This window comes from Corvus kubaryi, unplaced genomic scaffold (assembly GCF_017639235.1).
Source record: "Corvus kubaryi isolate FWS band 111438036 unplaced genomic scaffold, C.kubaryi_AGA036_p1.0 split3-37304, whole genome shotgun sequence".
In the NCBI taxonomy this organism is placed as follows: domain Eukaryota; kingdom Metazoa; phylum Chordata; class Aves; order Passeriformes; family Corvidae; genus Corvus; species Corvus kubaryi.
Genome location: NW_024582087.1, coordinates 213,316 through 237,840, shown reverse-complemented (window position 1 = coordinate 237,840; position 24,525 = coordinate 213,316). Strand labels below are relative to the sequence as shown.

Here is a 24,525-nt window from a genome sequence, read left to right as displayed (position 1 = left end):
CTCAGATTTTGCCTCCATAAAAGTAACTGCGGCAGAAGAGCCCAATCCATCCCCGAATTCCAGCACCGGGCTGCCCCGGAGCAGCAGCAAAACAATTCCCGATTTCTCCCAATAAAACCACTTCCGAGCAGCCCTGTGGCCAGCAGAGCAAGGCTCCCACTGTGCCCCCTCCCCATCGCCTGTGTTTGCGCTGTCACCTGACCATTCCCACGCCCAGAAAACCTCCGTCCCCAAATCCTGCTGCTCCCTCGTTGCTGTCACAGATGCTGCTGTTGTCAGTGCACAGCTCTTCCCAATTATCTGTTGTTTTTCCATGGAAAAAGGTGTCCCCTCACAGTGACTGGTGCTGAGCTGCTGGGTGATTGCAGATAAATCCATCTGTGCCTCAGTTTGCCCTCTGAGGGGACAGTGCCTGAAGGCCTGGACCAGCAGGCTCAAGCTTGGTCAAGTCTAAATCCACATTTTTGGCCATTTTCCACTGTTGTCTGGCCGTTGCTGCCTCGGAAACGTGGCTCCGATCCACGACCCAGGAGCTCTGCAGGTTCTGCCAGTCCCTGGGGAGCTGAGGCCAGGGGCCACAGGGACAAACCCCCGCCCTGCTGTGGGTGGGGATGGCTCCTTCCCGGTCACGGGGGTCCCCAGCAGCATCTCGGGGCGAGGGGGCCCCCGGGCAGAGTGGGAGCGCTGCGGGTGCTTCGTGCCAGGGTCTGCAGCGCCGGCCATCTGCAGCATCGCCACTGCTGTGTCCCGGCACCGGGTGGGCTCGCTGGCTCCAGACCCCCCCGCCACGCGTGGCCCGGGCTGGCCCGGCGCTGGCAGAGCAGCCAGGCAGAGCGGGGCCACATGGGCTGGGCAGGGTGTGCGGGCAGGAGCGGGGCGAGCAGGGCTCGGCACCATGGGGACGCGGGTGCTGCGGAGCATCGGGGAGAGCTGATGGCGGTGGATTAACCCGCGGGTGCAGGGCAGGGGAAGCGGTGCTGAGCTGCTCCCTCTCCCCTCTGGAGCTGCTGCAGCTGCAGCGCTGCCTGTGGTGCTGCAGGGAGCAACCAGCCGGGAGGGGAAGGGGCCAGAGCAGAGCCCCCAGCTCTGAGCTTTGCTCTTCCCTGCAAGCCCCCAACCCAAGCTCTGAAGCAAAAATGAGCCTGCAGCACCTTTGGAGGGGTCCCAACCTCTTTCCCCACCTCCCCATCTCTTCTGGCCCCAGGGTGGACCCTGCTGGGAGCTGCAGGAGCTCTGTGAGGGGTGACCCCGGGCGCGGGGGGTGGCTGTGCCAACCCGCAGTTGTCCCTCCACCCCTGATCAATACCGCCCAGCATTAACATAAAATCGATGTCCCTCCCCTACCCAGCCTGTGGTCACCCCGCAGCAAAATCCTTTAAGCCCCTCACCCCTTCTGCGGGCACCAGTGCTGGGAGAGGACAGAAGGATGGGAACCAGGACAGCGGTCTCCCCTTCCCCCCTTCAGCCCCTTCACACAGGTACCTGCAGCCTCAGGCCCCACTCTATCCCCGAGAGCTGACACAGTCACGACAGCAAAATGGGGGACACCCTCTGGTGAGTGACCATGGCGTCACAGGGATTATGGTGGCACAGCCACGTGGAAAAGAACGTGGCAAATCCACATGGGTCCTGACCCACTCCTGCCACCGCCACTGCTGGGGACAGGGCCCTCGGCTGGGGTGGAGCAGGAGCTGTGAAGATGCCTGGTGGTACCCAGGGATGGTGGCATGTTCCCAAGCCTCCTGGTATGTCCCCAAAGCCTCTGGTATGTCCCCAAACACCTCAGCATATCCCCTAAGCCCCTGGTATGTCCCCACATCCACTGGCATTGGCCCCGTGCCCTCCTCCCCACATGCCCAGCGTCTTCCCCACAGCCTGAGCCCCCCCTGGCTGGGGTGGGGGCCAGTCCCTCCTTCCCATCAGTGCTGAGGAGTTCGTTACCGGCACAGCTGGGCCCTGCTGGGGAGGCCAAGCTGCAAGGAAAATTAACCTCTTCCTCCCCAGCCTGCAAGCACGGGACCCCTCCCTGTCACAGCTGGCAGGAAGGGACAGTCCCTTCTCGGGGAGTGCTGGGGGGCTGCGGGGTGTTCTGCATGAGGGCAGCTTTGCAAACCCAAATGCTTCCCGACCCAGCGTTTCCAGGCTTTTAGTCACAAAGGAAGTTGGTGTGTCCCCTCCCCACATGGACTTGGGGGCAGGGGGGACTTTCTCTGCTCACTCGCATTGAGGAGACCCCCCAAACCCATGCCCTGGGGCTGGAGCGGGTGAGGGGGCATAACTCAGTCCTGGCTTGGCTGAACCTGGGAGCCCCCACCATGGGGATGGGTGCTCCCACCCCAAATCCTGTAACTCGGTGTTGTCCCCCCAGCTCTAAGCACCCCCCCAGTGCTCATGCCCACCCGGGGCAGCCTGTCTCTTTTGGGGCGGGGCAGGGGCAGAAGGACCTGGGCTGCCCCCAGTTTGTTAGAAAGGTTTTATTTCTCTGTATTTACAGACTTCACTAAAAAAAAATAAACAACAAATCCCTCCCCTGCCCTTCCCTTCCGCCCCCCCCGGCACTGTCCACCCACAGCCCTGCCCTGGGGGTGCAGGGGCGCTACTGGCCATGGGGCACAGGGCTGGGACTCGAGAATGGGAGTGCCTGGAGGGGCAGCAGACAGGGTGGCCCCCTCCTCCCCCAGAGCCATTACAGTCACACCGACACGCTGACTGTGCCCCCCAGACCCCCCTTAATTCCTGCTGCAGCCGGGACCGCCCCAAGCGCTGTGGGGCTGACCCCATCCCGTACCCTCCTCCTGCCCCCTCGGGGCAGGAGGGAACAGCCCCTGGGGCAGAGCTGCCCCCACCCTGCCTGGGCCCCCCAGGACTCCTCGTGTGCCCCCCTCAGGCCCCCCTGTCCCCCAGTGCACGCAGAGGTGTATGGCTTTCAGGACTTGGCTCTTCTATAAAGCAGAGGAGATAAGGCAGAGGACGAGGGGGTCCCCCAAATACAGGGACCTCTTGGTGGGGGCGGTGGCTGCTGGGGGGAGGCATATAAAATCTTATAAATTAAAGGAGATATAAAGGGCGGGAGGGTTGAGATGACCTCCCACAGGTCAGTGCCAGGATTTTGGGGGGCCGAACCCCACCCAGCTGTGCTCCCAGAAGAGATTGGGGTTGGCATGGGGAGTTCCCCCCAAGCCCTCTGCTACTGAGGGTCTGGGGGTGTCTGGGGGATTCACGGGGGTTACCCACACTCCTCCTTGCAGCCAAAGCCCTTCTCAGGTTCAGAGCTGGGTGTGAAGGCAATAAAGGGAGTGGGGGAAGGGCGGGCCTGGGGGGCACAGTTCTGTCTCCTCTCTGAGTCAAACAACCTTGTGCAAAGCCCTGTGTCCTCCCTGGGCACCCTGAGCACCCCTCATAGGCGTTTTTGGGGGGGGCACAGACGAAGGAAGCAACAACCTCCTAAAGAAAAGAGGAGATTCACCCCAAAGCCACCCCAGAGCTTCCTGGGGGTGCCAGCGCTGGGTCACTGGTTGTCCCCAGGCTGGTACTGGGGCTCGGTGGCAGTGAAATAGTCCTCGAGGAAGGACTGGAGGTACTCGAAGGTGGGGCGTTCCTCGGGCTCCCTCTTCCAGCACTGCACCATCACCTCATGCAGGGACTGAGGGCAGCTCCCCGGGCACTGCATGCGGTACCCCCGCTCCACCTGCTCCAGCACCTCTCGGTTGTTCATCCCTGTATGACAAGGACCTCCCGCTCAGCGACAGCACCCCCACGGGACAGGCCAGTGGGGAAACTGAGGCATGGGACAAGCCTTGCTGAGGAGAGTCAGCCCCTGTCTGTGCCCTGCCCGGCTCACCCCAAGGGTGCCCCTGCCCCAGTGGGCCGTACCTGGGTAGGGCACCCGGCCTTTGGTCACCAGCTCGGTCAGGAGGATGCCAAAGGACCAGACGTCCGACTTGATGGTGAACCTCCCGAAAAGGGCAGCCTCTGGAGCCGTCCACTTGATGGGGAACTTGGCACCTGCAAGGGGAGTCAGCTGAGCCACGGCTGGGGCTGCACCTGTACCCAGGGTACCCTGCACCTGGGGCACCCACATCTGGGGACATCCCACACCTGGGACCGTCACCTGAAGCACCCTGTACTGAGGGCATCCTGCACCCAGGGTACCCTGAACGGGGGGCACCCTGCACTAGGGGGACCCAGCAGCCATGAAACCCTCTGCCTGGGGCAGCCCACACCTGGGACACCCAGCACCCGAGGCACCCTGCACTGGGGTACCCATCACCTGGGGCATCTGTCACTCAAAATACCCATAATTTGGGGTGTCCATCATTCCCTGGTGCACCATAATTTGGGGCACCCACTGCCCACGTCACCCAGCCTTGGGGGTGACCATCCTCAGGCTAAGGGTGGGACACAACAGGGAGGACGCAGTGCAGAGGTTCCTACCCTGCCGCGCCGTGTACTCGTCGTCCTCAATGAGGCGAGCGAGGCCGAAGTCAGCGATCTTGCACACGAGGTTGTCTCCCACCAGGATGTTGGCAGCACGGAGATCCCGGTGGATGTAGTTCATCCGCTCAATGTACGCCATGCCCGCTGCAATCTGAGGGGGGATGGAGCAGTGAACACCCCCAGTACACCCCTGGGGGGCACCCCCACCCTGTACCAGCCCCCCGGTACCTGGGCAGCCATGTCCACCAGCTGGGGCAGCTTCAGGTAGCGACCGTCCCCATCCTTCAGGAAATCCAACAAGCTGCCTGCAGGCAGAAGGGGTCCCCATCAAAGACCCCCAAAACCCAAGGGTGCCCTCCCCTGTGAGCCCCCCTGCCCTGGCACCATGCCCAAGCAGGTGCCCCCCGCTCACCCTGGCTCATGAACTCGGTGACGATGTAGATGGGCTCCTCCGACACCACAGCGTAGAGCTGCACCAGCTTATCATGGCGCAGCCGCTTCATGATCTGAGCCTCCTCCAGGAAGGCCTCAGGGGACATGGTCCCCGGCTTCAGCGTCTTCACCGCCACCTTCGTGGTGCCATTCCATGTGCCTGGGTTGGGGACACAGAGTCACCACGAGCCCAGGGGACAGCCAGCCCTGGTGGGGCCAGGATGGAGGGGTGTGTGGGTGCCTGCTTGCATGCTTGTGTGAATGGATGGATGGATGGATGGATGGATGGGCAAGAAATCAGGACAGGGCAAGGAAGGGATCCCTTGGCGGGGATCAGGATCCCACTGCATCCCACCCAGGACAAGGAGTTCCCCTCACCCCAAGGCACTCGTGAGCTCCTCTCCCAAGACCAACCTCACCCCATTCCCAAACCCTTCGTGGACTCTGTGCCAAGTTTCCATCTCCCCCACACAAGTGGGTACCACCTGGCACTCTGTGATGCTCCCTGCCAGGACAGAACAAGGCTTCTCCTGCCCCCTGTGCTCCCCCACCTTACCCATCCACACGTCTCCGAAACATCCCATGCCAAGTTTCTTGTCGAGGGTGATGGATTCCCGCGCTATCTCCCAGGCGTCCTTAGCTAATCCCAGGGTCTGGGGCTTCACAGCAGGGCATGGGTGGGTGAGCAGATGGCACAACCCGTCGTTGTACTCTGCGGGGGATGGGGGGCAGGCAGGGAGGAGGAGGGAGGCGATGTGATGGGATGAAGGCAGCATGCATGAGTGGAGGAAGCAGGGGATGCCAGAGGAAGAGGATGGTGAAGGTGGGACCCCCTGGCCTGGTCTTGTGGTCCCATCTGCAATGGGGGTCTGCTTGCCCATGCAGAGGTGACATGGGGCATCTGGGGTACCCTTTGTGAACCCAGAGCAGGACATGGGGTAATTCCTCATGCCAGCAAATCGGTGTCTCTCAGCCTGTCCTGGCAGGCAGGAGCTTTTCCTGGTGGAGTGCCAGGCCTGGGGGTACCCCCGCACCCCCCCTGCCTCTCACCCTGGCTTGCCCATCAGACCCTACCCATCCAGACTTCCCCGAACTGCCCATTTCCCAGCTTCTTGAGGAGCTGGAGGGACTCGCGGGGGATCTCCCACACGTCTTTGGTTTTGACTGAGAGGTCGGCCAGTTTGGGGGTTCCCTTGTGGCACGGCACGCCCAGGCGGCAGCACAGCCCAGCTGCCCGCTCTGCAGCACCGGGCAGGGGGACAGGAGTCAGTGTGGGCACAGACCCCCACCAGCCCTTTGCCCCACTCCCACCACCCCAGGCATTGCCAAGGCTCCTGTATCACCCAGTCACCCCCAACACATAAATGCACCCCCCTCCACCTTCCCCTAGGGACAGCCCCACAACCCCTCGGCTGGGCTGGACCCCCAGTCCCCCCAGCTACACCCAGGGAGTGGGTGATGCCCACCCACTGGAGACAGTGGGAACCCCCTGCACCCTGGACATGGAAAAGGGGAGACCCTCAGGGAGTCCCCCAATGCCACCACCAGAGCAGCCCCCTCCTTCCCCAGTTCAACCCCGTCAGCCCAGTCTCTTACCAAAAGGTCTTCTGAGCTTTCCCCACCCCTCCTATTGCCCCCTTGTGCCCCCCACCCCACCCTACCTATATAGTGCTGGACCAGCTGCTGGACGGTGCTGAACTGGGCACGGGTGGTGATGTAGTACCCCCCGTTGTCCAGTTTCCGAATCTTATAGTGCTTCACATGGTCTCCCTTGGCCTCATCCCAGTCCCGGATGGAGAGGGAGTAGGCACCTACGAGGGGATACTGGTCAGGGAGGGACGTGGGGCACAACCCCCAGTGTCTCCACCCCTGTCCCTCTACCTTTCGTCGTCTCACTCTCCCGAATGAGGAAGGTGCCCCTGGAGTTGCCGTGGCACAGGAGCTGCCGTTCTGCATCTTTGCGCCCGATCTTCCCGAAGTACCACCTGCCATGGTGATGGGCTCAGCACCACGAAGGCACCGCCGAGGGGACCATGGAACCTCCTGCCAGCACCGTGGCACTGCCGGGGCTCACAAGGACACCTGGGCCTGAGGCAGGTGGGGTTGGGGTTTGTCTCCATCCCTTTCCCCCCCTACTCACTCTTCTGCCTGGATGGAGTCCACAGGGGCCACATAGTTGCTGGGGATGTAGCCCGTGGCACCCGAGCTCAGCGACCTGGCCTCCCACCAGTCCCCCTCCCTGGGCAGAGAAACAGAGAATGTGGAGGAGGAGGGACAGATAGACAGACCCATCCACCACGTGCCTCCTCACCCTGCACACGGCCCTGCCAGACCCCACTCTCCCCCACCCATCTCTGCTGAAACCACCCGTGACTCGTGGCCCTGGTACTGAGCAATGGAGCCAGGCAGAGCCAGGCTCCTCAGCCTGGGTCCTGCGGTGGGTACCCAAGCACAAAGGCACCTCCCCGGGGTGGTAAGTGGGTGCTGGGGGTGCAGGAGGTCCGGGGAGGCTCACGTGTTGTTGATGATGTGGAATTTCTCCCCTTTCTGGAATGTCAGGTCATCCTCCGTCCTGGCCTCGTAGTCATACAGGGCGATGAACAGCGTCACCCCCCTGCCTGTGGCACATGGAGGGGACCAAAGTGACCCCAGAGTCCACAGCCCAGGGGTGCAGCTGGACACCCCTCCCCATCATCTAGCCACCCTGCTGACCTGTGATGCCCCCGCTCCACGTCTGCAGCACGTTGGAGGTGAAGCCCCCTGGCTCCGCGAAGGACGGGGCCAAGGGCACCGCTGGCCCCTGGAAGTTGTTGAAGTCAGGGATGCGGGTGAAGATGGCCTCTGGCTGCGTGGGATCGGGGTCGTACTGGGAGGCAGGGGGCTGGAGAGAGCCCCCCTCGCCCCCTGCCTGCCCTTTGCCAGCCCCCTTCTCTTTGCAGGGCACACAGCCCATCCTGGGCACCGCCTGTGGGACAGAGGGTCCGTGAGCCCCACGCCCCCCGGCAGGGCACACGTGTGTGCACGCATGGGTAGAGGCACTGGGGTGCGCCCCTCTGGCCCCAGGAGGTCCTGCCACCCCCCAGCTCAGCACGCTGGACCACACTGGACACTGGGGTCCCCATGGGCACTGCCAGTAGCAGGGACCCACTGCGAGGAGGGCTGTGCTCCCCATGTCCCCGCGGCACCCGTGGGTGCTCCATGGCAGCTCCACTCACTGCGACGGCTCCTCAGGTCACTTCAGCTGCTCCATGTCACTTCGGGGAGGAGAAGAGGCACCTGTGGACACCAGGGAGGATGTCAGGTGGGGGGCAACACCCTTGCATGGGCTGTAACACCCCTCCATGGGATCAAATACCCCTGTACAGGCTGCAACACCCCCGGGTGGACTGAAATACCCCTTCCGGGGCTGGAACACCCCTGCACATGCTGAAACACTTCTGCCAAGGGCTAAAATACCCCTGAATAGGTTGAAACTCCCTGTAACAGGATGCAACACCCCTGCCATGGGCCATAACACCTCTGCACAGGCTGCAACACCAACGACGTGGACTGCAACACCCCTTGCATCGGCTGTAACACCCCTGCACAAGTTACAACACCCCTGCACAGACTGAAGCACCCATGCACAGGCTGTAATACCCTGCATGAGCCGTAACACCCCTGCATGGGCTACAACACCCCCTCGCAGGCTGCAACTCCCCTGCATGAGCTGAAATGATCTGCGTGATCTGAAACACCCCCACAAAGCTGCAACACTCCTCCCAGGGCTGCAACACCCCGGTGGGGGCTGAAACCACATCCTCAAGTGGGTTTTTCTCTCACTTCGTCCTCACCACACTGCTCACGTCCCTCCAGGGCATCTGTGTCCCCGAGGCTGAAGAACAGCCAGGCCAGGTGGGAAGGAGCCCCCGAAGCGTCCCCATCCCCACACCCTCTGCTTGACGGCAGTGGGTGTTTTGGGGTGGAAGGTCCCCGCTCACATCGCTGTGGTCAGGACAGGCTCTTCCGGCCGCATGTGGCGAGAAGGTGTCACAGAGGAGGAGGAGGAGGATGGGGAAATCGGACCTCTCCTGTCATGGCTGCAAGGAGACGTCCATCCCCAGCCCTGTCATTGCCCTGGCTGCCGGGCACCCACCCACACCAGTCTGCCCAGTTTGCTCCGAGCAGAGCAATCCAGTCTGCAATATGCCAGAGGTCACTCTGTCTCCAGCTGAGAGCAGAGGGAAGGAGCAGGAGGGTGTCCTGTCCTCTGCACTCCAGTGAGCAGGAGGAGACAAAGGTTTTGGGGTGGATGAGATGTTTCAGGCAAGTTTTCCCCATCATGGTCATTGATTCCCTTTCCTCTCTCTCAGTAGGGGTGGAAAGAGCCCAGCTCTCCCCTTCCACCTCTGCTTTCAACACTGGTGGTGTGGCAAGGCCACAGCCATTGCTGACAGGGTAGCATTGCCAAACCTGAGCAAACTCGGCTGGTTGGGGATTTTATTCCTGATGATAATTGGTGGCTATTTAAACTGATGAACAACCCTGGCTCTCACAAACTCTGTCCCGCCTGGGTGAGAATCACCCACCCGCCACATTCAGAAACTTCCCATTTTGCTGAATTTCAGTGCTGAGCAGGCAATGGAGATACCACAGATGCCAGCAGGGATGGGGACGGGGATGGTATGGAGCATCTTCCAGGCAAGTGCAACCTCCCAGTATCACAGCATTGAGGGTTTAGGTGCTGTGCAGCAGCACTGAACCCAGGCTTCCCCTCCCCTGCACACCCAAAAGCCCCCTGTGCTCCTCCCAGGGTGGCCCAGAGCCATCCCTCACACACCGTCCTTGGGGAGGGGACGCAGCCGGTGCCGTGTCCGATGATTGCGCGCTGGTGTCTGGCTCCAGCTTTCCCAAAAAGGAGCTGCTGGAGCTGGGGAGCAGATGGCAACTGAGCCCTTCCTGCCCTGGCTCCACCAGCACCAGTCCTGGCCGAGCTGCCAGGTCCCGCCCCGCACTGAGACCCGGCCAATTCATCACCCCCATCCCTCCGGGCATGGCTGGGCACGGAGCAGCCACATCCCTGACTGCCCATCCATCTGCTCCCCAGACCCCTGGGACACGGGGCAGCTCAGCCTCAGCCCCGTCCCCAGCTCCTAGACAGGGCACAACGTCCCCTGCACACACCATTGTCACCCCGCATGTCATCTACAGCGCTGAGGTACCCCTGGGGTCACCTCCATGCCCTGCCTTCATTCCCCTCATGGGAACAATAGCAGTGGAGAACTCAGGCTCTGGGGGGATGCAGCCACACAGAGCAATATGGGGGTGCTGGGAATGTCACACCCTGTGCCGTGGAGACAAGCCACGGTGGCATTTGCCAGGCTGAGGGGGCCATGACCCCCTGGGCAGGAGGCAGCTACCAGAGGAACTCACACGGCACCTACGCAGTGGGAAGAGGAAACAGCAGGAGCACGGTGCGGGGCAAGAGGGGGAGGAAGAGGATGGTGCTGTGGCCACCAAGGGGCGACAGGACTGACAGGACCTCAAGCCCTGGGGATAGTGGCAGCTGGGAAGGTCAGGCAGGGATCACAGCAGGGCTGCAGCCCCCTGGCCATTCTGAATCCCCCCATGCCTTGTCCCACACCCTCACCCTGCACTCCCCCGTGGTGATCTGGCTCCCACTCCCTCGGAAGAGGAACTGAGAGGGCTGCACAGCACAGCCCAGCCTGGTGCCGCCGAGGTTCCTCTGTCAGCCTGTGGCTCTGGAGCTCCCTGGTCCCAGCAGGAAAACCGAGGCATGAGGCAGCTGCAGCGCAGAAGGGGAAGGTGGCTCACTAGGGGACAGGACCTGGAGCTGTGTCCCCATCCCATGCCCAGGACCCCACAGACCCGGGGAGGGGATAAGAGGCCACATCTGTCTCCCCTGTCTGCTCCTTGTTCCAGCACGGTGGCAGATGGTGGCGTGTACCTGCCCCTTCCCCACTGCCCCCAGCCCCAAGCCCACCCAGAGGATACCTGGAGATGGAGCCCTGCTCGAGCTCCAGTCCTCCCAGCTCACCCAGGGCCTGGTGAGTCCCCTGTGGCTCCCAGTGGGAGCAGGTTCCTTGAGAACAAAGGGTGCAAGGAGGGATGACACCCATACCCCGCATGCCCACAAGCAGGGCTATTCCCTGGGGTGAAAAATGAAGAACCTGACACCCCCAAAAGTGATCTTCTCCACAAGCCCACTGGTCAGCCACCAGGTCCATGACAGGGGGGTCCCCTCGCCCCCATCCCTGGCAGGAGATGCTCAGGAGAGAGGAAGCCCCCCTTCCCCAGCTTTCCAGCCCCATCGCTGGTTGGGAAAGCAGGATTTCCGCTGGAAGAAGAGCAATTCCCGGATCCAAGGGGCTGCAGGGGCGGAGGGAGTGAGCCAGCCAGGGCTCCAAATACAATGTCCCGGGAGGAGCGGGGTGGGGAGGGAATTGTGCAGGGCAGGAAGCAGCGAGTTCCTGTCCCTCCTTGGGACACACCAAGGATCAGGGACGAAGCAGAGCTGCAGGGAGTGGGGGGAGCATCCGCTCCGGCCAGGGCCTGAGCCCCCCACAGCTCCCCCCAGCCCCAGCCACGGAGAGCTGAGCCTCCAACGTTGCCCCGGAGCGCTGGCTGGGCTGGCACCCCATGGGCACCTGCAGGGACGGAGGGCACAGGTGTGTGTGTGTCCCCCAGGGTGCCGTGGCCTGTCCCCTCCCCAGCGTGTGGGTCCGGCACGGGTGAGGGCACCGCATGCTCCGCAGGGTCCCCGACATGGTGTCACCCCGATCAGTGCCGGGATGGTGAGCTGCGGCCGGTGGGTGCCCCCAGATCTTCACACACACGGCAGCCCCCCGCTAACCTGCTGCCCCCAGGATGGCGAGGACGGGGGTCTGCTCCCACCCCCAGGCATTTCCCAGGGAAGCAGTGAGGGTGCAGTGAGGCCAGGCCCCCCAACAGACCCCACCAGTGTCACGGGACCCTCTGTCCCCACAGCTCAGTGCCCGTCCCATCTGGCACCCAGAGCCACCCCAGACATGGAGGGGGCATCTCTCAGCAGACCACGGCAAAGGGATTAAGAGACCCCCTCGCTATTACAGGGGTGAGTCCCCCACCACCCTACACCACACACCGCACACGTACCTCCTACCGTCACCCTCCTGCTCCGGCTGGCATGGACCCCCCGCTCCACGGGGCTCCCGGCGGGACCACCGGCTGGGCAGCCACGGCAGCCCCCGCTTCGCCCAGCGCCGGGGGTGTCGGGGCGGGAGCCGTGGGAGAGCGGGAGCGCCCGGCCGTGAGCTTCCCCTGTCTCTTCGGCGGCTCTGGCAGCCGAGCAAGAGCTTCCCCTCCCCTCGCCCCCCCTTCCTCCCCGCGCTCGCAGCAGCGCTTCATTGTACCAGCCAGCCCAGCCGGGGTGGCTGCTGGATCACCCTCCGGACCAGCCTCGGATCACCTCGGCACGCTCGCTGGGGACCACAGCCTGCCCGTGGAGGTGGTACAGAGGGGAACAGGCATCAGGGGGCCTCTGGTCCCCAGTAACGCAAGGGGACACTGGCGTGGATTCCCAGGCTCTGCCCGCTGGGATTTACGGGGCGTGTGCGGATCCAGCCTGTGCCACGGTGGGGGCTGCCTGCACCCGTCCCCAAAGCCTGACAGTGCCTCCCTGAGCTCCCCGAGGGAGAGTCCCGGGCAGGGGACAGCAAAGGGACATCAAATTGGGCACAGAGCGCTGTGGTCCTGCAAGGGACAGGAGCAAGTTGCCCATCTGGTGGCAGGACACACACAGCCGTCCCCCCGTGCCCCAGGGCTGGCTCAGACCCCCAGCAAAGAGTTCCCAGTGCTCCCAGTCTCAGGATCTGGCTCGATAATGCCACCCTGTAGACCCTCTGCTGCCTCCTGCCCATCACCCCGGCATCGGGGCTGCTTGAAAAGACCTCAAGGAGCTCTGCCCTCCCACCCCAGGAGGAGAGACACAGCCCCGAACGCCCCACTGCCCATTTCTCCCTTCCAGGTGCAGACCAGGTGTGACAACCCATCCTTAAAGGGAAGGAAGTCTGGCTGACCCCAGCTTGGGGGGGTCCCCCACAGATCCATCTGGTGCACCCACCCAAACGCTGCTTGAGGCGTTTTGGGGCTCATCCTGCACCTCCCATCCCCCGCAGCACCCGGCATTGCTCCATCTCCTTGCACGGGGGCCCTGCCGAGACTCGCTCTCCCAGCCGAGCACCCCGGGGTGCCCGTTCCCCCGCCAGGCACCACATGATGCCGGTTCTTTCCCTCCTCCAGGGAGGGCCCGAACTTCTGCATTGGCTCCGCCGGGTTTCGCCGCCGCTGGCTCCGGCTTAAAGTTGAGCAGCCGGTGCCGGGCTAGCCGGGGCGGCCGGGATGGGTGTTCTCCGCTGGCTCGTGGCCTCTGCACTCTGCATCGCCGTCCGGGGTGAGTCTGACCCCCACCCTGGCACTGTCCCTGCTGGGGACACCCCGGGCATGGGAGAGAGATGGCGGCACCCCACCAGATCTCCTCCCGCTGCACTGCAGGGCAGGTTGGAGACTGGGGAAGTGGTTTTATTGCTTGTCGGGTCCCAAAATTTACAGTTCCTCCAAGACACAGCTGGGGTGGGTGGGCAGGGGGGATGTGCCTTGAGGGCTTGGTGGGGCTGGGGACGTGAAAATAAGACTAAATTGAGGCTTTAACTCAAGGGGTTTAACCCAAGCAGGCAGGGCAGCCAAGCGGGAGGGGACAGGGGTGGCAGGGCGACCATGCCCCCGTGGGACCCCCTTTCTGGGCGCTCATAAAACCGAGCAGGGTTGGGAGGTGGCTGGACCCGTTGCTGGACCCTGACACCGTCTGAGGGTGCCCAGAGACGGCGTGTGATGGGTACCCCTGGCACAGCCTGGGGTGCAGGGGGGGTCTGCTCGTCCCTGCCTCCCCGAGGGTTGGGGGGCAGGTCTGCTCCCGGCTGTCCCGGGCTGGGCAGGTGCTGTCTGGGGCCGGGCACGTGCTGCCAGTCGTTCCGGGCAAGGAGGAAGATGCTGAGAGAGGGAAGGGCTCGTTCTCAGCAGTTGTGTTGGCGTGAGGTTGCATAAGCTGGGAGCCCGGAGGGAGGTTGGGGAGGTCACTGAAAGAAGCCAGGCGGAACCAGTCAGGTCCCTGGCACCCCTCAACCATGGCCTGTGTGTTGGGGACAGCTTGGCTGAGTCCCACGTTGGAAATACCATCCAAGGCCAGTGCTTGGGGTGACACTGGACCATTACCCCAACAGTCACCCGGGAACTGAGGCTCCCTGGGGGTGCAACAGTGCTGACCCTGGGAGGGTGTCAGTGCCTCGGTGTCCCTTGGATGTGCCTTTGGATGAGCTCAGGAAGATCTTTTGGCCAAGCAGGGAAGCCCCCAGCTGCAAGGAAGGGGAGCACTGGCCCAGCAGCCTCCCATCCCCATCTCAGCTGGGGGGACACACAGCCCCCCTCACCCTGCCCCTCTCTGCCTTTCAGGACAGGACTATGGGCTCTCCCGCCCACCCCCTCAGTTCGGCTCCATCTACCACGTCCGAGGTAATGGGATCCCGCAGCCCCCTGTGCTGGGGGAGAGGAGAGGATGCTCAGCACCGGGCAGGACCAGGCTGTCCCAGTGCCAAGTTGGGGCAAGTTCCAACAGCCGAGTGCCCCTTCCTGACCCTTCACCCATGGGGGCAATGGCTTGCTTGGCTGTGGGTCCGCAAACTCTGGGGGGCTCAGGAAGGGATGTTGGGGTGCTGAGGTTTTGGGGCTGACCTGTGTCCTGTGCCGGGGGCTCACAGGGGTCATTAAGCTGCCCTACGCCGAGATCGAGGAGCCCTTTGAAGCCTGGTACAACCTGACAGGGAACAAGAGCCGGATCCAGTACTACGGAGGTAGGAGGTGGGCACCCAGCTGCTTCAGCTGCGTCCATCCCTGCACCAGCAGGACTCCTGTGCCTCAGTTTCCCTTTCCCTGGCACAGGGCAGGTGATAACCTTCCAGCTGGCAGCAGTGAAGCCCTATGGGATGAGGTACAAGATCACACCAGAGACGACTGAGAAGGAGGTGAACACCAGGAAGTGCTTCCAGCTGCCCGGCTCCAAGGAGGATGTGGTCATGGCTCAGAGCGTCTTCCCCAGCATGAGGGGCTTTAAGGTGGGAAGCATCAGAGCCTGGAACTGACTTGCCCCCCGAAGCATCTCCAGGCTGTGGGACAGGGTGCTGGGAGATGCTCCTCTCTGTCCGAGGGCTGCAGGGTGCTGGGACAGGCCAGGACACGTGCCCACACCCCAGGGCGCAGGGAGGGTCACTTCCCCACCCGGCTTGGGGCCAGACTCCTGGCTCCTTTCCCAACCCCAGCAGCCGTGTTGGGACGTGTCACATCCCACACAAACGCTGGCGTTTCGGCATGGATTGGGCAAGTCCCTGCATGGCGGCTCAGCTCCCGCCGGCCCCAGCCTGCGTCAGGGCTGGGCACAGCACGTGAGCAGTGGGGACAGCAGGTTGTCACTGAGCTGGACACATGCCTGCATGGCAAGAGCTTGGAAACAAGCAGGAAAAACCTGGAATCGTTTGAGGTTTTTGGAGAAAATTAGTGCAGCCAGAACCCCTGCTATGGGTGCACAGAGTGCTGTGCACAGTGGAGTGTCCCCAGGGCACTGCTGAGCCAGACAGGGGGGTCTGCCCAAATCCTTGCCCCCGTTTCCATCCCATGCATGGCTGTGTGCTAATGGCCATGGAGCCACTGGATGCAGCCAGAGAGCCTGGTGTGTGCACTGGGCTGTGCAAAGGGGCTGGATGGGCAGCAGGGTGCCTGGGGGAGGTTGGGGTCCCCTCCCTGAGGCCCTGTCCCCCCCCCAGTTCCTGCGGGAGGAGTACTACGAGGGCCGGTACTGCGCTGTGTGGCAGAATGTCACCCGCTGGGCACAGAAGAAGAATGTCTACACCCTGTGGGTGACCAACTCCAGCTGTGGGGTGGCCCCCGTGCACTATGAAATGCGGGGGTACAACAGCTTGCTGGGCTCCCACTACGACAAATACGAAATTGCCTACACTGACTTCGACAACAGCTACCCCCCCTCCGTCTTCGACCTCCCCATCAATGGTGAGCCCGGGAGGGTCCCCCCGTCCTGCCCGCGGGGCTTGGGCTGACGGTGTCCTCTCTTCGGTCCCCAGAGACCAAGTGTGGGGTGCTGCCAGGGAACGTGGCAGAGCATCGTGTGCTGGCAAACCCCATGGAGGACCTGGTGGGACAGCACCAGCCCTGGGCACACCAGGTTTTCCATGACTACCGCCGGCAGATGGGGCGGCGCTACAGCTCCGTGCGGGAGCTGGAGCACAGGCAGAGCATCTTCGTGCACAACATGAGGTACAGGCAGGCGGGGGGATGACGACCCTCTGGGGGTGCTGCTCACACCGAGGAGGTGGTGGCAGTGCCAGCTGGGGCTGTCCCCACTGTGGTGGCAGGTTTGTGCACTCGCGGAACCGCGCCGCACTCTCCTACACGCTGTCCCTGAACCACCTGGCCGACCGCACGCCCCAGGAGCTGGCAGCCCTGCGGGGCCGCCGTCACAGCGGGATCCCCAACAATGGGCTGCCCTTCCCCACGGAGCTCTACACTGGCATCATCCTGCCCGAGAGCCTCGACTGGCGCATGTACGGTACGTGCGGGGTCAGAGGGACACCGGGGGGCTTTGGGAGTGAGTGCTCCTCACCAGGGCCAGCGCTGAGTCCCACAGAGCTCCCCTGCTCTCCATCACTACACGGAGGAGCCTGTGGGGCTGTGCTGTCCCTGCACATCTATGAGGTTGGTGAGACATTGGAACAGGCTGTATGGAGAATCTGGGGCTGTCCAAGGCCAGGATGGATGGGGCTTGGAGCAACCTGGTCTAGTGGAAGGTGTCACCTGCCCATGGCAGGGGGTGGAATGAGAAGGTATTTGAGCTCCCTTCCAACCCAAACCATTCTGCGTTTCTATGATTAAAGGCAGCTGAGTCAGCACTTGGCCCTGAATTCACTCTGGTGCCCCAGGGACAGATGTGATATCTGAAGCAACATCTGGCTTCCCCCATGTCTCCATCAGCTGGGAATGAAACCCCCAGAGCTTGCCCCTAGCCAAGGGCAGGGGTCCCAGGTTTGCTGGTGCATTCCCCCACTTCAAGACCTGGCTGTGCTGCCTCTGGAACTCAACTCCTGCCTCAGTTTCCCTTCCACCTGCCACCATCCCTCGGTGTCAACCCGGTTTCTCATCCCCTGCCCCATTGTCCTCAGGTGCTGTCACCCCCGTGAAGGATCAGGCCGTCTGCGGGTCGTGCTGGAGCTTCGCTACAACAGGAGCCATGGAAGGTGCCCTCTTCCTCAAGGTGGGAGCAGGGCTGTGCCCCACGGCATGGATGGGGCATCTGGAGGGTGCCCATTCCCATCCCTTCACCATGTCCCCCCTGCAGACCGGCGTGCTGACCCCCCTGTCCCAACAAGTCCTCATTGACTGCTCCTGGGGCTTTGGGAACTACGCCTGCGATGGGGGCGAGGAGTGGAGAGCGTACGAGTGGATCAAAAAGCACGGGGGCATCGCCAGCACTGAGTCCTATGGCACCTACAAGGGACAGGTGAGGGTGGCCCCTTGTCCCTGATGGCCTTCCCAACACCTTGTGGCTTTAAGACATAGTGAGACCCACCTGGATGTGTCAGAGGCACAAAGAGGCTCTGGAGATGAGGATGTCACCTCGTCCCCAAGGCACCAGGCTTCCGTGGTTCAAAGTACCATCAAAGTCAAGCCCCAGGGCTCGGCCAGGTGGTTTTGTCACCGCGTCCCTCAGTTTCTCTTCTTGCAAAACAGGGACAAGACTCCTCCACCCATGCGTGGTGCCATGGGTCACTCCATACCCCGGGCTACCCAGGGATGGAGCAAAGCCGCCTGGGGACAGGGATGTGACAGCAAGATGCAGGCAACAGCCCTCCAGGGCTTTGGGTGCAGAGCCAGCTCTCCGCATTGTGTCCTTGAGCAACTGGGAAAACATGCCCACCACCCCGGGCTTGGGAGGACAGCGGGGTCAGAGCCAGGATGCTCTCACAGCCCAAATTCCAGATCACTCCCTGCATCCACAGGGTCAGGCAGAGTGGGCGGGGTCCCAGCGAGGGATCCTAGGGGTCCTGGTGACAGTGTGTGTCCCCTGGCTCTGTAGAATGGCTTGTGCCACTACAACCAGTCTGAGATGCTGGCCAAGATCACGGGCTACGTCAATGTCACCTCGGGCAACATCACAGCAGTCAAAGCTGCCATCTACAAGCACGGCCCCGTGGCCGTCAGCATCGACGCCTCGCACAAGACCTTCTCCTTCTACTCCAACGGCATCTACTACGAGCCCAAGTGCGGTGAGACAAGCAGCACGCGGGGCACGGGAGGACCTGGGTGCCCAAGGAAATGTCAGAGCACCCAGGTCCCATCCTTGTGGTCAAGGGAGGGGTGGAGGGGATGAGCCCTGAAGTCCTCTGCAGCACTGAGAGTAGCCCTGGGAACAGGGATGCTGTCCAGACTGGGATGTTCTCTGGGCAGGGATCTTCTCCAGACAGGGGTGGTCTCCAGAAAGGAATGGTCTCTGGACAAGGATGCTCACCAGACAGGGATAGTCTCCAGACAGGGATGGTCTTCAAGTGAACCCTCTCCCATGTCATTCCCTGCAGACAACACGCCGGGATCGCTGGACCACGCAGTGCTGGCTGTGGGCTACGGAGTCCTGCAGGGAGAGACCTATTGGCTCATCAAGAACTCCTGGTCCACGTATTGGGGCAATGATGGCTACATCCTCATGGCCATGAAGGACAACAATTGTGGTGTGGCCACTGAGGCCACCTACCCCATCCTGGCCTGAGCCACCCTGTCTCTGCAGGGAGGGCTCTGGGCGACACTCTCGGTACTCAGGCCTGGATCAGCCCCTTCAGTGGAACCGTCAGGAAGCCAGGGACACAATGGGACAGGCTCATTCAGTGCTGGACATGGGGCAGGACAGGGACACAGCACTGGGCTTGCCAATAAAGACGCTGGAAAAATACTGGATGGCTTCTACAGGAGGGATTCAATTGCTGCCCACACAGCTGTGCCCCTGTGCCCCAGTGACACATCCTGTACAGGTCCCTGTCCCCAGGCTGGTTTTCTTGGTCCCGTGGGATCCTAGTCTGCCAGTCCCAGACACCCGGGGCGAGGGGAGCAGCTTTTCCAGCTCTGAGGTGGAGCACAAACAACCTCAGGGATTTCTGCTGAGATGAGAAATTCCTGGCGTGGAGTGTTGGGGAGGGGGAAGGCCTCCACCCTCTGCCCCACAGCCAAAGTGCCTGTTGTGGCTGCAGGTGGGGACGTCATCATCAGGGTGTTTGCCAGTGCCACCAGCCAGGCACCTTCACTCTCTGGGGGTGCTCCCCTTTCACGCCGTGGCCGTGGCTCAGCTGTGTGCTCTTAGTTTGGGCTCAAGCCATCCTGGAGAGCAGGATCAGTGCATGAGGATACTAAAACAGGGTGGGAAGGGAAACCTAGAAGAGGGGAAAAGTCATCCCTGACTTGTAGCTGCATCTGCACAGGCTCTACCTTCCCCCAAAATGGGGTTTTGATAGTTGAGAAGTGACATCCCCCATGACTACACCCCAATTTTGTACAGCAGACCACTGGCAGCACTTAGGGAGCTGCACTTCCCTCCAGGTGACACAACTGCTCTCATCAGTGGTGGCAGGTCATCATATTCCCTTGTTTTCTTTCTCTTGTTCACCTGCTTATTTGACAATTTGCTGATTGCTGAAGGGGTTTTTAATCATTCCCGGCAGGGAGGCTGGCTGGAATTCACGTCTGGGAGAGGAATGATCACCGCACAGGAATAATGTGGTTTATTCCGTGGGAGTCCAGGTCTCTTTGATTCTCTTGACTGCAGTCAATAAAACATGCTTTGACTTTCAGGGAACCGTGACTTTCAGGCTCCCTTTGGATAGGTGATGTCCTGAATTTGCTGCTGAACACGAAGGTGGCTTTGAGAGTTGGAGGTTTTGCATCCCCAGGAAGCATTTACTGAAATTTTGCATTCATGGCATTAGGGATATTGCGGTCCTGAGTGTGGGTAGTTTGGATGGCTGGGAACTTAAAAAAAAATATCTGTTTATTATATTTGAAAGAGGAAAAAATAAGAAAGGACATACCTGAAGGGAGGTTTGCTGTTTGCAGAGCCAGATGTAGGCTCTGGCTCCCAGCCCGGCTGAGCTGTGACCTCCAGACTTCCCTGGACACCCATACCTCAGAGTGGCTCCAAGTTTTGCAGAGCACAGCAAAGCACAGCCACTCTGAACCCTGCTATTTATTGGAAGCAAAGCTGGCCTGAAGCTCTGCATTTAAGGTTTCCTTTGGAAGAGACACCTTGCAGAAAATCCCCCCAAATTTGATACCTTGGTGGTGAAACATCAGCTGAGGTTGGTGTTTAAGGAAATGAGCACTGTTCAGGGTGGAAGCTGAGAGGATTTGGGACCCACCTTCCATATTCCACCTTGAGAACCCCATCTCCCTCTTAGTCTATGGGGTGGACTGGTGGTAGCCCTCAGTGGTTAGCTTCCAGTCCTGCCCCCATCCTCTGTTAGGTGTTTGTCATGGTCTCCTCTCCTTCAGGGCCTCCTCCTTGTTCAGCTGCCCCTTTTTGGCATCTGCCAACCAAGAGCTTGGTGCCCGGGCACTTAGGCTGGGCATAGGTGATGTCTGCCTGCACACTGTCCCCTTTCGAGGCTGTCCAAGCCAGTGGTGGCTCATGCTGGAGGTGGGAGCCTGCTTGGCCACCTCCCAGGATTTCCTGAGCCTCCAAACAGCTTGTTAGTCCAGCCTGATGCTCTCCTGATGCTTCTTTAGGAATTGATCCATGAAGATGCTCACCAAATGGTTGTCAGTCATCACCACCCAGGTGAGTGACTGGAATTGTGGCTTCTACCTCAACAATATCCCGGTTTATGACGAGATGGAGGTGCTGATGCTCCTCATGACCCATGTTAAAGGTAAGGACACTGCTCTCCATCAGGGTTGTGGAGGCTGTAGGACAGGGCTGTGACGTCTCATTCTTCATTGAAAGGGTGGTCAGGCATTGGAAGAGGCTGTCCAGGGATGTGGTGGAGACCCCATCCCTGGAGGAGTCCAAGGAATGACTGGACATGGCACTGGTCTGTGTGACAAGGTGGGGATCAGTCAAAGGGTGGACTCAATGATCTCAGAGGTCTTTTCCAACCTCAGTGATTCTGAGATTCTGTGACTGGAGCCCCTCAGCACAGCGATGCCAGCAAGTACCCTGAGTTTGGGAGCTGCCGAGATAAGCTGGCACAGGGATGACCCTTCCTCCTCCTGCCCTGCATCAACTCAACCCCGGGATAGGGATGGCAACCTTGGGGCAATCTTAGGTCCATGCTGGGCTCCAACCCAACCACCTAAGGCCAGGCAGGACATGGGGAGTGAGATGAAGCTCACCACCACAAACAGCTCCTGGGAGGAATTCTGTTTCCAGTGAAACAGCTCCTCTGTGGGTGAGAGCATCCAGATCTGTGGGATCAATCTGTCCACACATCCAGAAACCCAGGGTGGGCTGAGTTTGCCAAGCTAAATTATTCTCCGAGGAAGGGCGGCTGGGATTTCATCTGGGTTTGGGTTTTCGCCCTGCCCTCGGCTGTCCTGGATACAGCATTTCCCTCCGGAGGCAGCTGCGCTCCGGCACAGACCTCTGTGCAGCAATGCCAGGTGGCCAGAAAATGTGCTCCAGCCCAAAATCTGGCTGCCTTTCCCTGCTGGATGAATTATCTGTGAAAACCTCTCATGGCTCACACAAAACAAGGTAATTATTCAGCGAGCAGGGGACACGCAGAGCCAGAATATGAAATTATTATCTGTTAGTGATTTACAGAGAACCACAGACGGTGTCAAGGAACAGCAGCTGAATCAAACTTGCTTTGGCAACCTCGTGGCTCCCAAACGCTCCAGGCGACCCAGAGGGGCTGATGGAGAGCTCACAGTAGTACTCCTATGCCAGGGGGAAGGGGCTCCTGGGGGTCTCGGTCTCCCCAGGACAGAGCCAGGTGGTCCATGAAGGGGAAGGACATGCTTTACATAAAACCCTGAGATTTTAGGATGGTGAAGACCATGATCCAGGGGAGGCTTTTGCTGTCTTACACAGTAACCAGAGGTTTTTGCGGCACAAAAAGATGTCCCTGCCCATGGCAGGGCGTTAGGGCGAGACAACCTTTACGATTCCTTCCAACCCAAACCATTCCATAGCGAAAGGGTGCATCTGATATAGCTGAACAGCCTTCTAAACTCTGAAGGCTTGAAACTGCTTTGCTGCCAATGCGTCTCTGCTGGAAAATCACCGAGGCAGTGGCTTTCCAAGCGTTTCTTCTCACACTTCCTTCAGTAGCAGCTTTACAAATGCTCTTCCTCAGCCAAATGTTTCTCCCTTGGCGCCCGTGACTGCTCTGGCAGGTTTGTTGCTCATGTTCTCAAACGGAACCATTCCTTTTCCTTCAGCCCCAGGTATTTGCCACTCCGTACCCCCAACACCCTGACTTGTAGATTTTAATTGATAGGATAAAGGGGAATGGATTCAAACGAAAAGAGGGCAGGGTTAGATTTTATGTTAGGAAGAAATTCTTCCCTGTGAGGGTGGTTATGCCCTGGCACAGGGTGCCCAGAGAAGCTGTGGCTGCCCCATCCCTGCAAGTGTCCAAGGCCAGCTTGGACGAGGCTTGGAGCAACCTGGTCTAGTGGAAGGTGTCCCTGCCCATGGCAGGAGGTGGGACAAGAGGAGCTTTAAGGTCCCTTCCAACTCAAACCATTTCAGGATTCCATGATTTACTGTAACAGATTGCAGGCAGCGTTTCCCTTCTCCAGGTGCGCTGTCAAGCCCCAAAATCTGAGCATCCCCAGTCTTCCACCTCCTCATCCCGCAAAACCCTCCCCTGGAGCACTGCAGCCCCTGAACGGCGAGGAGGGGTTTGTTCCCAGCCATCCGCCGCCTCTGCCAAGCTCTGCCTCCTGCTTCCCACCGACGGACATTTCCCAATCACAACCCAGCATCCAGCACAATGCAACTAATGTCATGAAATTAAGTATTTCTCCTACACACAGCACATTTGCCCGGTGATTAGAACGAGTCCCCGAGGTAGCCAAGCACAGCAGAATTCCGGTTCATTATGCACACCCACGCAGCCAAGCTAAAAACCCAAGACACTCCCCCGGTCCTTCTTGGGAAAGCCTGAGCAGCTCAGATTTCAGCTTCACCACTTGCACCAGCCAGGAGTGGGAATACTCTGTCATCTAGTGTAGCAAAAAAGGTAAGGATAGAAGTTTCCCAAAGATTTCAAGGTATCCCTTAAGGTCTGAGAAAGAGGGAAGGGTGCAGGAGCACGGGAATGTCAAGCAAACGGAGCAGATCACACAACTGTGAGCAGTTACTGCCTTTTGCTCATTCCATCTTGGATTTACAGTGAACTTTTAACACCAAAATGCCTTAATTTCCCCCATTTCTCAAAGCACCTGTTCTGTGTCACGTTGTACAAAATGACAACTAATTGATGAAAAAAGGAGCAATTAGTGCACGTGTACAGTGTATGATCTGTCCCTGCTGCAGCAACTTGAGTCCAACCTCATTCCCAAAATGAAACGGGGCCAAATCTTTCCTGTGTTCCCACCTGGAGCTGCTCCCAGGCTGCAGTGTAAGCACAGGGAGCTGCAGTTTGCTCTGACCCTGCTCCCCATTAGAGGTCGATCCACCCGTGAAATCAGCCATGGCTGTGTCTGGGACTTGTGGATGAGCAGCTGCTGGAGTCAGAGCAAAGGGGAAGCAGGTTCACGTGAAGGTTTTCCTTTCCCTGCAGACACAACCTCCTGCCTCATTTTCCCTTCCTCTTCCTCCTATTCTCTTTCTCTCAAGCCTCCAGCCACAATACTCCCACTGCCCCTGCCCTGCTGGTGTCTCCAGCCCTCCCCAGAGCAGGTGGCTCTGTTCCTCCTCACCGCCATTCTCAAGGCGGACACACCTCCTCCTCCTCCCCACACTCCTCTGCTCTCTTCCTTCCTTTCCCCAGTCCTGACCCTCCTTCACCCATCTCCGCAGAGACCTTCCCTCCCTGCAGCAGCTCATCTCCCCAGCCCAGCCCTAATCCAGCCTCCCATCCTCCTCCTCCCCAGCCCTAATCCAACTCCCCTCCCCTAACATAGGCCAGCCATGGATCTCCTGTTCACCTTGTCCTGGTTCAGCCCTGCCACCACCCCCTTCAACCTCCCCTCAGCTCTTTCCTCGACCCAGCTCAGCCTCCTTCCGGCCCTGTCCTGTCCTGCCCTGTCCGTTCCCCCAGTCCTGTTCTGTCCGTTCCCCCGGCCCTGTCCTGTCCGGCCCCATCCTGTCCTGTCCGGCCCTGTCCTGTCCTGTCCGGCCCTGTCCTGTCCTGTCCTGTCCGTTCCCCCGGCCCTGTCCTGTCCGTTCCCCCAGTCCTGTCCAGTCCTGTCCAGTCCTGTCCTGTCCGTTCCCCGGCCCTGTCCTGTCCTGTCCGGCCCTGCCCCGTCCTGCCCTGTCCTGTCCGGCCCTGCCCAGTCCTGCCCTCTCCTGTCCGTTCCCCCGGCTCTGTACTGTCCGGCCCGGCCCTGTCCTGTCCGGTCCTGTCC

At 60.6% G+C, this 24,525-nt stretch overlaps 2 protein-coding genes across 9 annotated transcripts; one reads left to right on the top strand and one right to left on the bottom strand.

Annotated features, from left to right (window-relative positions):
• Positions 1-3,412: 3,412 nt before the first annotated feature.
• FGR (FGR proto-oncogene, Src family tyrosine kinase) lies at positions 3,413-12,997 on the bottom strand. 8 transcript variants are annotated; one of them, XM_042015657.1, is made up of 14 exons: positions 12,004-12,197; positions 10,499-10,654; positions 8,085-8,145; positions 7,582-7,834; positions 7,385-7,487; positions 7,010-7,108; positions 6,751-6,854; positions 6,531-6,680; positions 5,944-6,108; positions 4,850-5,029; positions 4,666-4,742; positions 4,435-4,588; positions 3,874-4,005; positions 3,413-3,717 (listed from the first exon to the last, which is right to left on the bottom strand). In XM_042015657.1, exons 4-14 carry the CDS (start codon positions 7,820-7,822, stop codon positions 3,509-3,511), a joined length of 1,614 nt encoding a protein of 537 aa, XP_041871591.1. In that variant the 5' UTR covers positions 7,823-7,834; positions 8,085-8,145; positions 10,499-10,654; positions 12,004-12,197; the 3' UTR covers positions 3,413-3,508. The 8 variants fall into 8 exon arrangements, with proteins under 8 accessions (XP_041871591.1, XP_041871592.1, XP_041871586.1 ...); XM_042015658.1 differs by lacking the exons at positions 10,499-10,654; positions 12,004-12,197 and adding an exon at positions 12,971-12,997; XM_042015652.1 differs by having other exon boundaries at positions 7,582-8,145.
• Positions 12,998-13,120: 123 nt separating this feature from the next.
• LOC121658581 (digestive cysteine proteinase 1-like) lies at positions 13,121-18,910 on the top strand. The gene is made up of 11 exons (XM_042015659.1): positions 13,121-13,300; positions 14,356-14,415; positions 14,661-14,753; positions 14,842-15,014; positions 15,720-15,963; positions 16,035-16,227; positions 16,326-16,519; positions 17,130-17,221; positions 17,306-17,467; positions 18,044-18,233; positions 18,543-18,910. Exons 1-11 carry the CDS (start codon positions 13,249-13,251, stop codon positions 18,728-18,730), a joined length of 1,641 nt encoding a protein of 546 aa, XP_041871593.1. The 5' UTR covers positions 13,121-13,248; the 3' UTR covers positions 18,731-18,910.
• The last annotated feature ends 5,615 nt before the right edge of the window (positions 18,911-24,525 follow it).

What these genes read in the sequence shown, in the direction of transcription:
- FGR (XM_042015653.1), bottom strand. Translation starts at nt 8,041, where the DNA reads ATGGGGAGCACAGCCCTCCTCGCAGTGGGTCCCTGCTACTGGCAGTGC. An exon ending in GTTCGGGGAAGTCTGGATGG is followed by an intron (nt 5,030 to 5,943) that starts GTAGGGTCTGAT and finishes TCCCCAACCCAG; the next exon opens with GCACATGGAATGGCACCACG. An exon ending in TGGTGGACATGGCTGCCCAG is followed by an intron (nt 4,589 to 4,665) that starts GTACCGGGGGGC and finishes ATCCCCCCTCAG; the next exon opens with ATTGCAGCGGGCATGGCGTA.
- LOC121658581 (XM_042015659.1), top strand. Translation starts at nt 13,249, where the DNA reads ATGGGTGTTCTCCGCTGGCTCGTGGCCTCTGCACTCTGCATCGCCGTC. An exon ending in CTTCGACCTCCCCATCAATG is followed by an intron (nt 15,964 to 16,034) that starts GTGAGCCCGGGA and finishes TTCGGTCCCCAG; the next exon opens with AGACCAAGTGTGGGGTGCTG. An exon ending in AAGGTGCCCTCTTCCTCAAG is followed by an intron (nt 17,222 to 17,305) that starts GTGGGAGCAGGG and finishes TCCCCCCTGCAG; the next exon opens with ACCGGCGTGCTGACCCCCCT.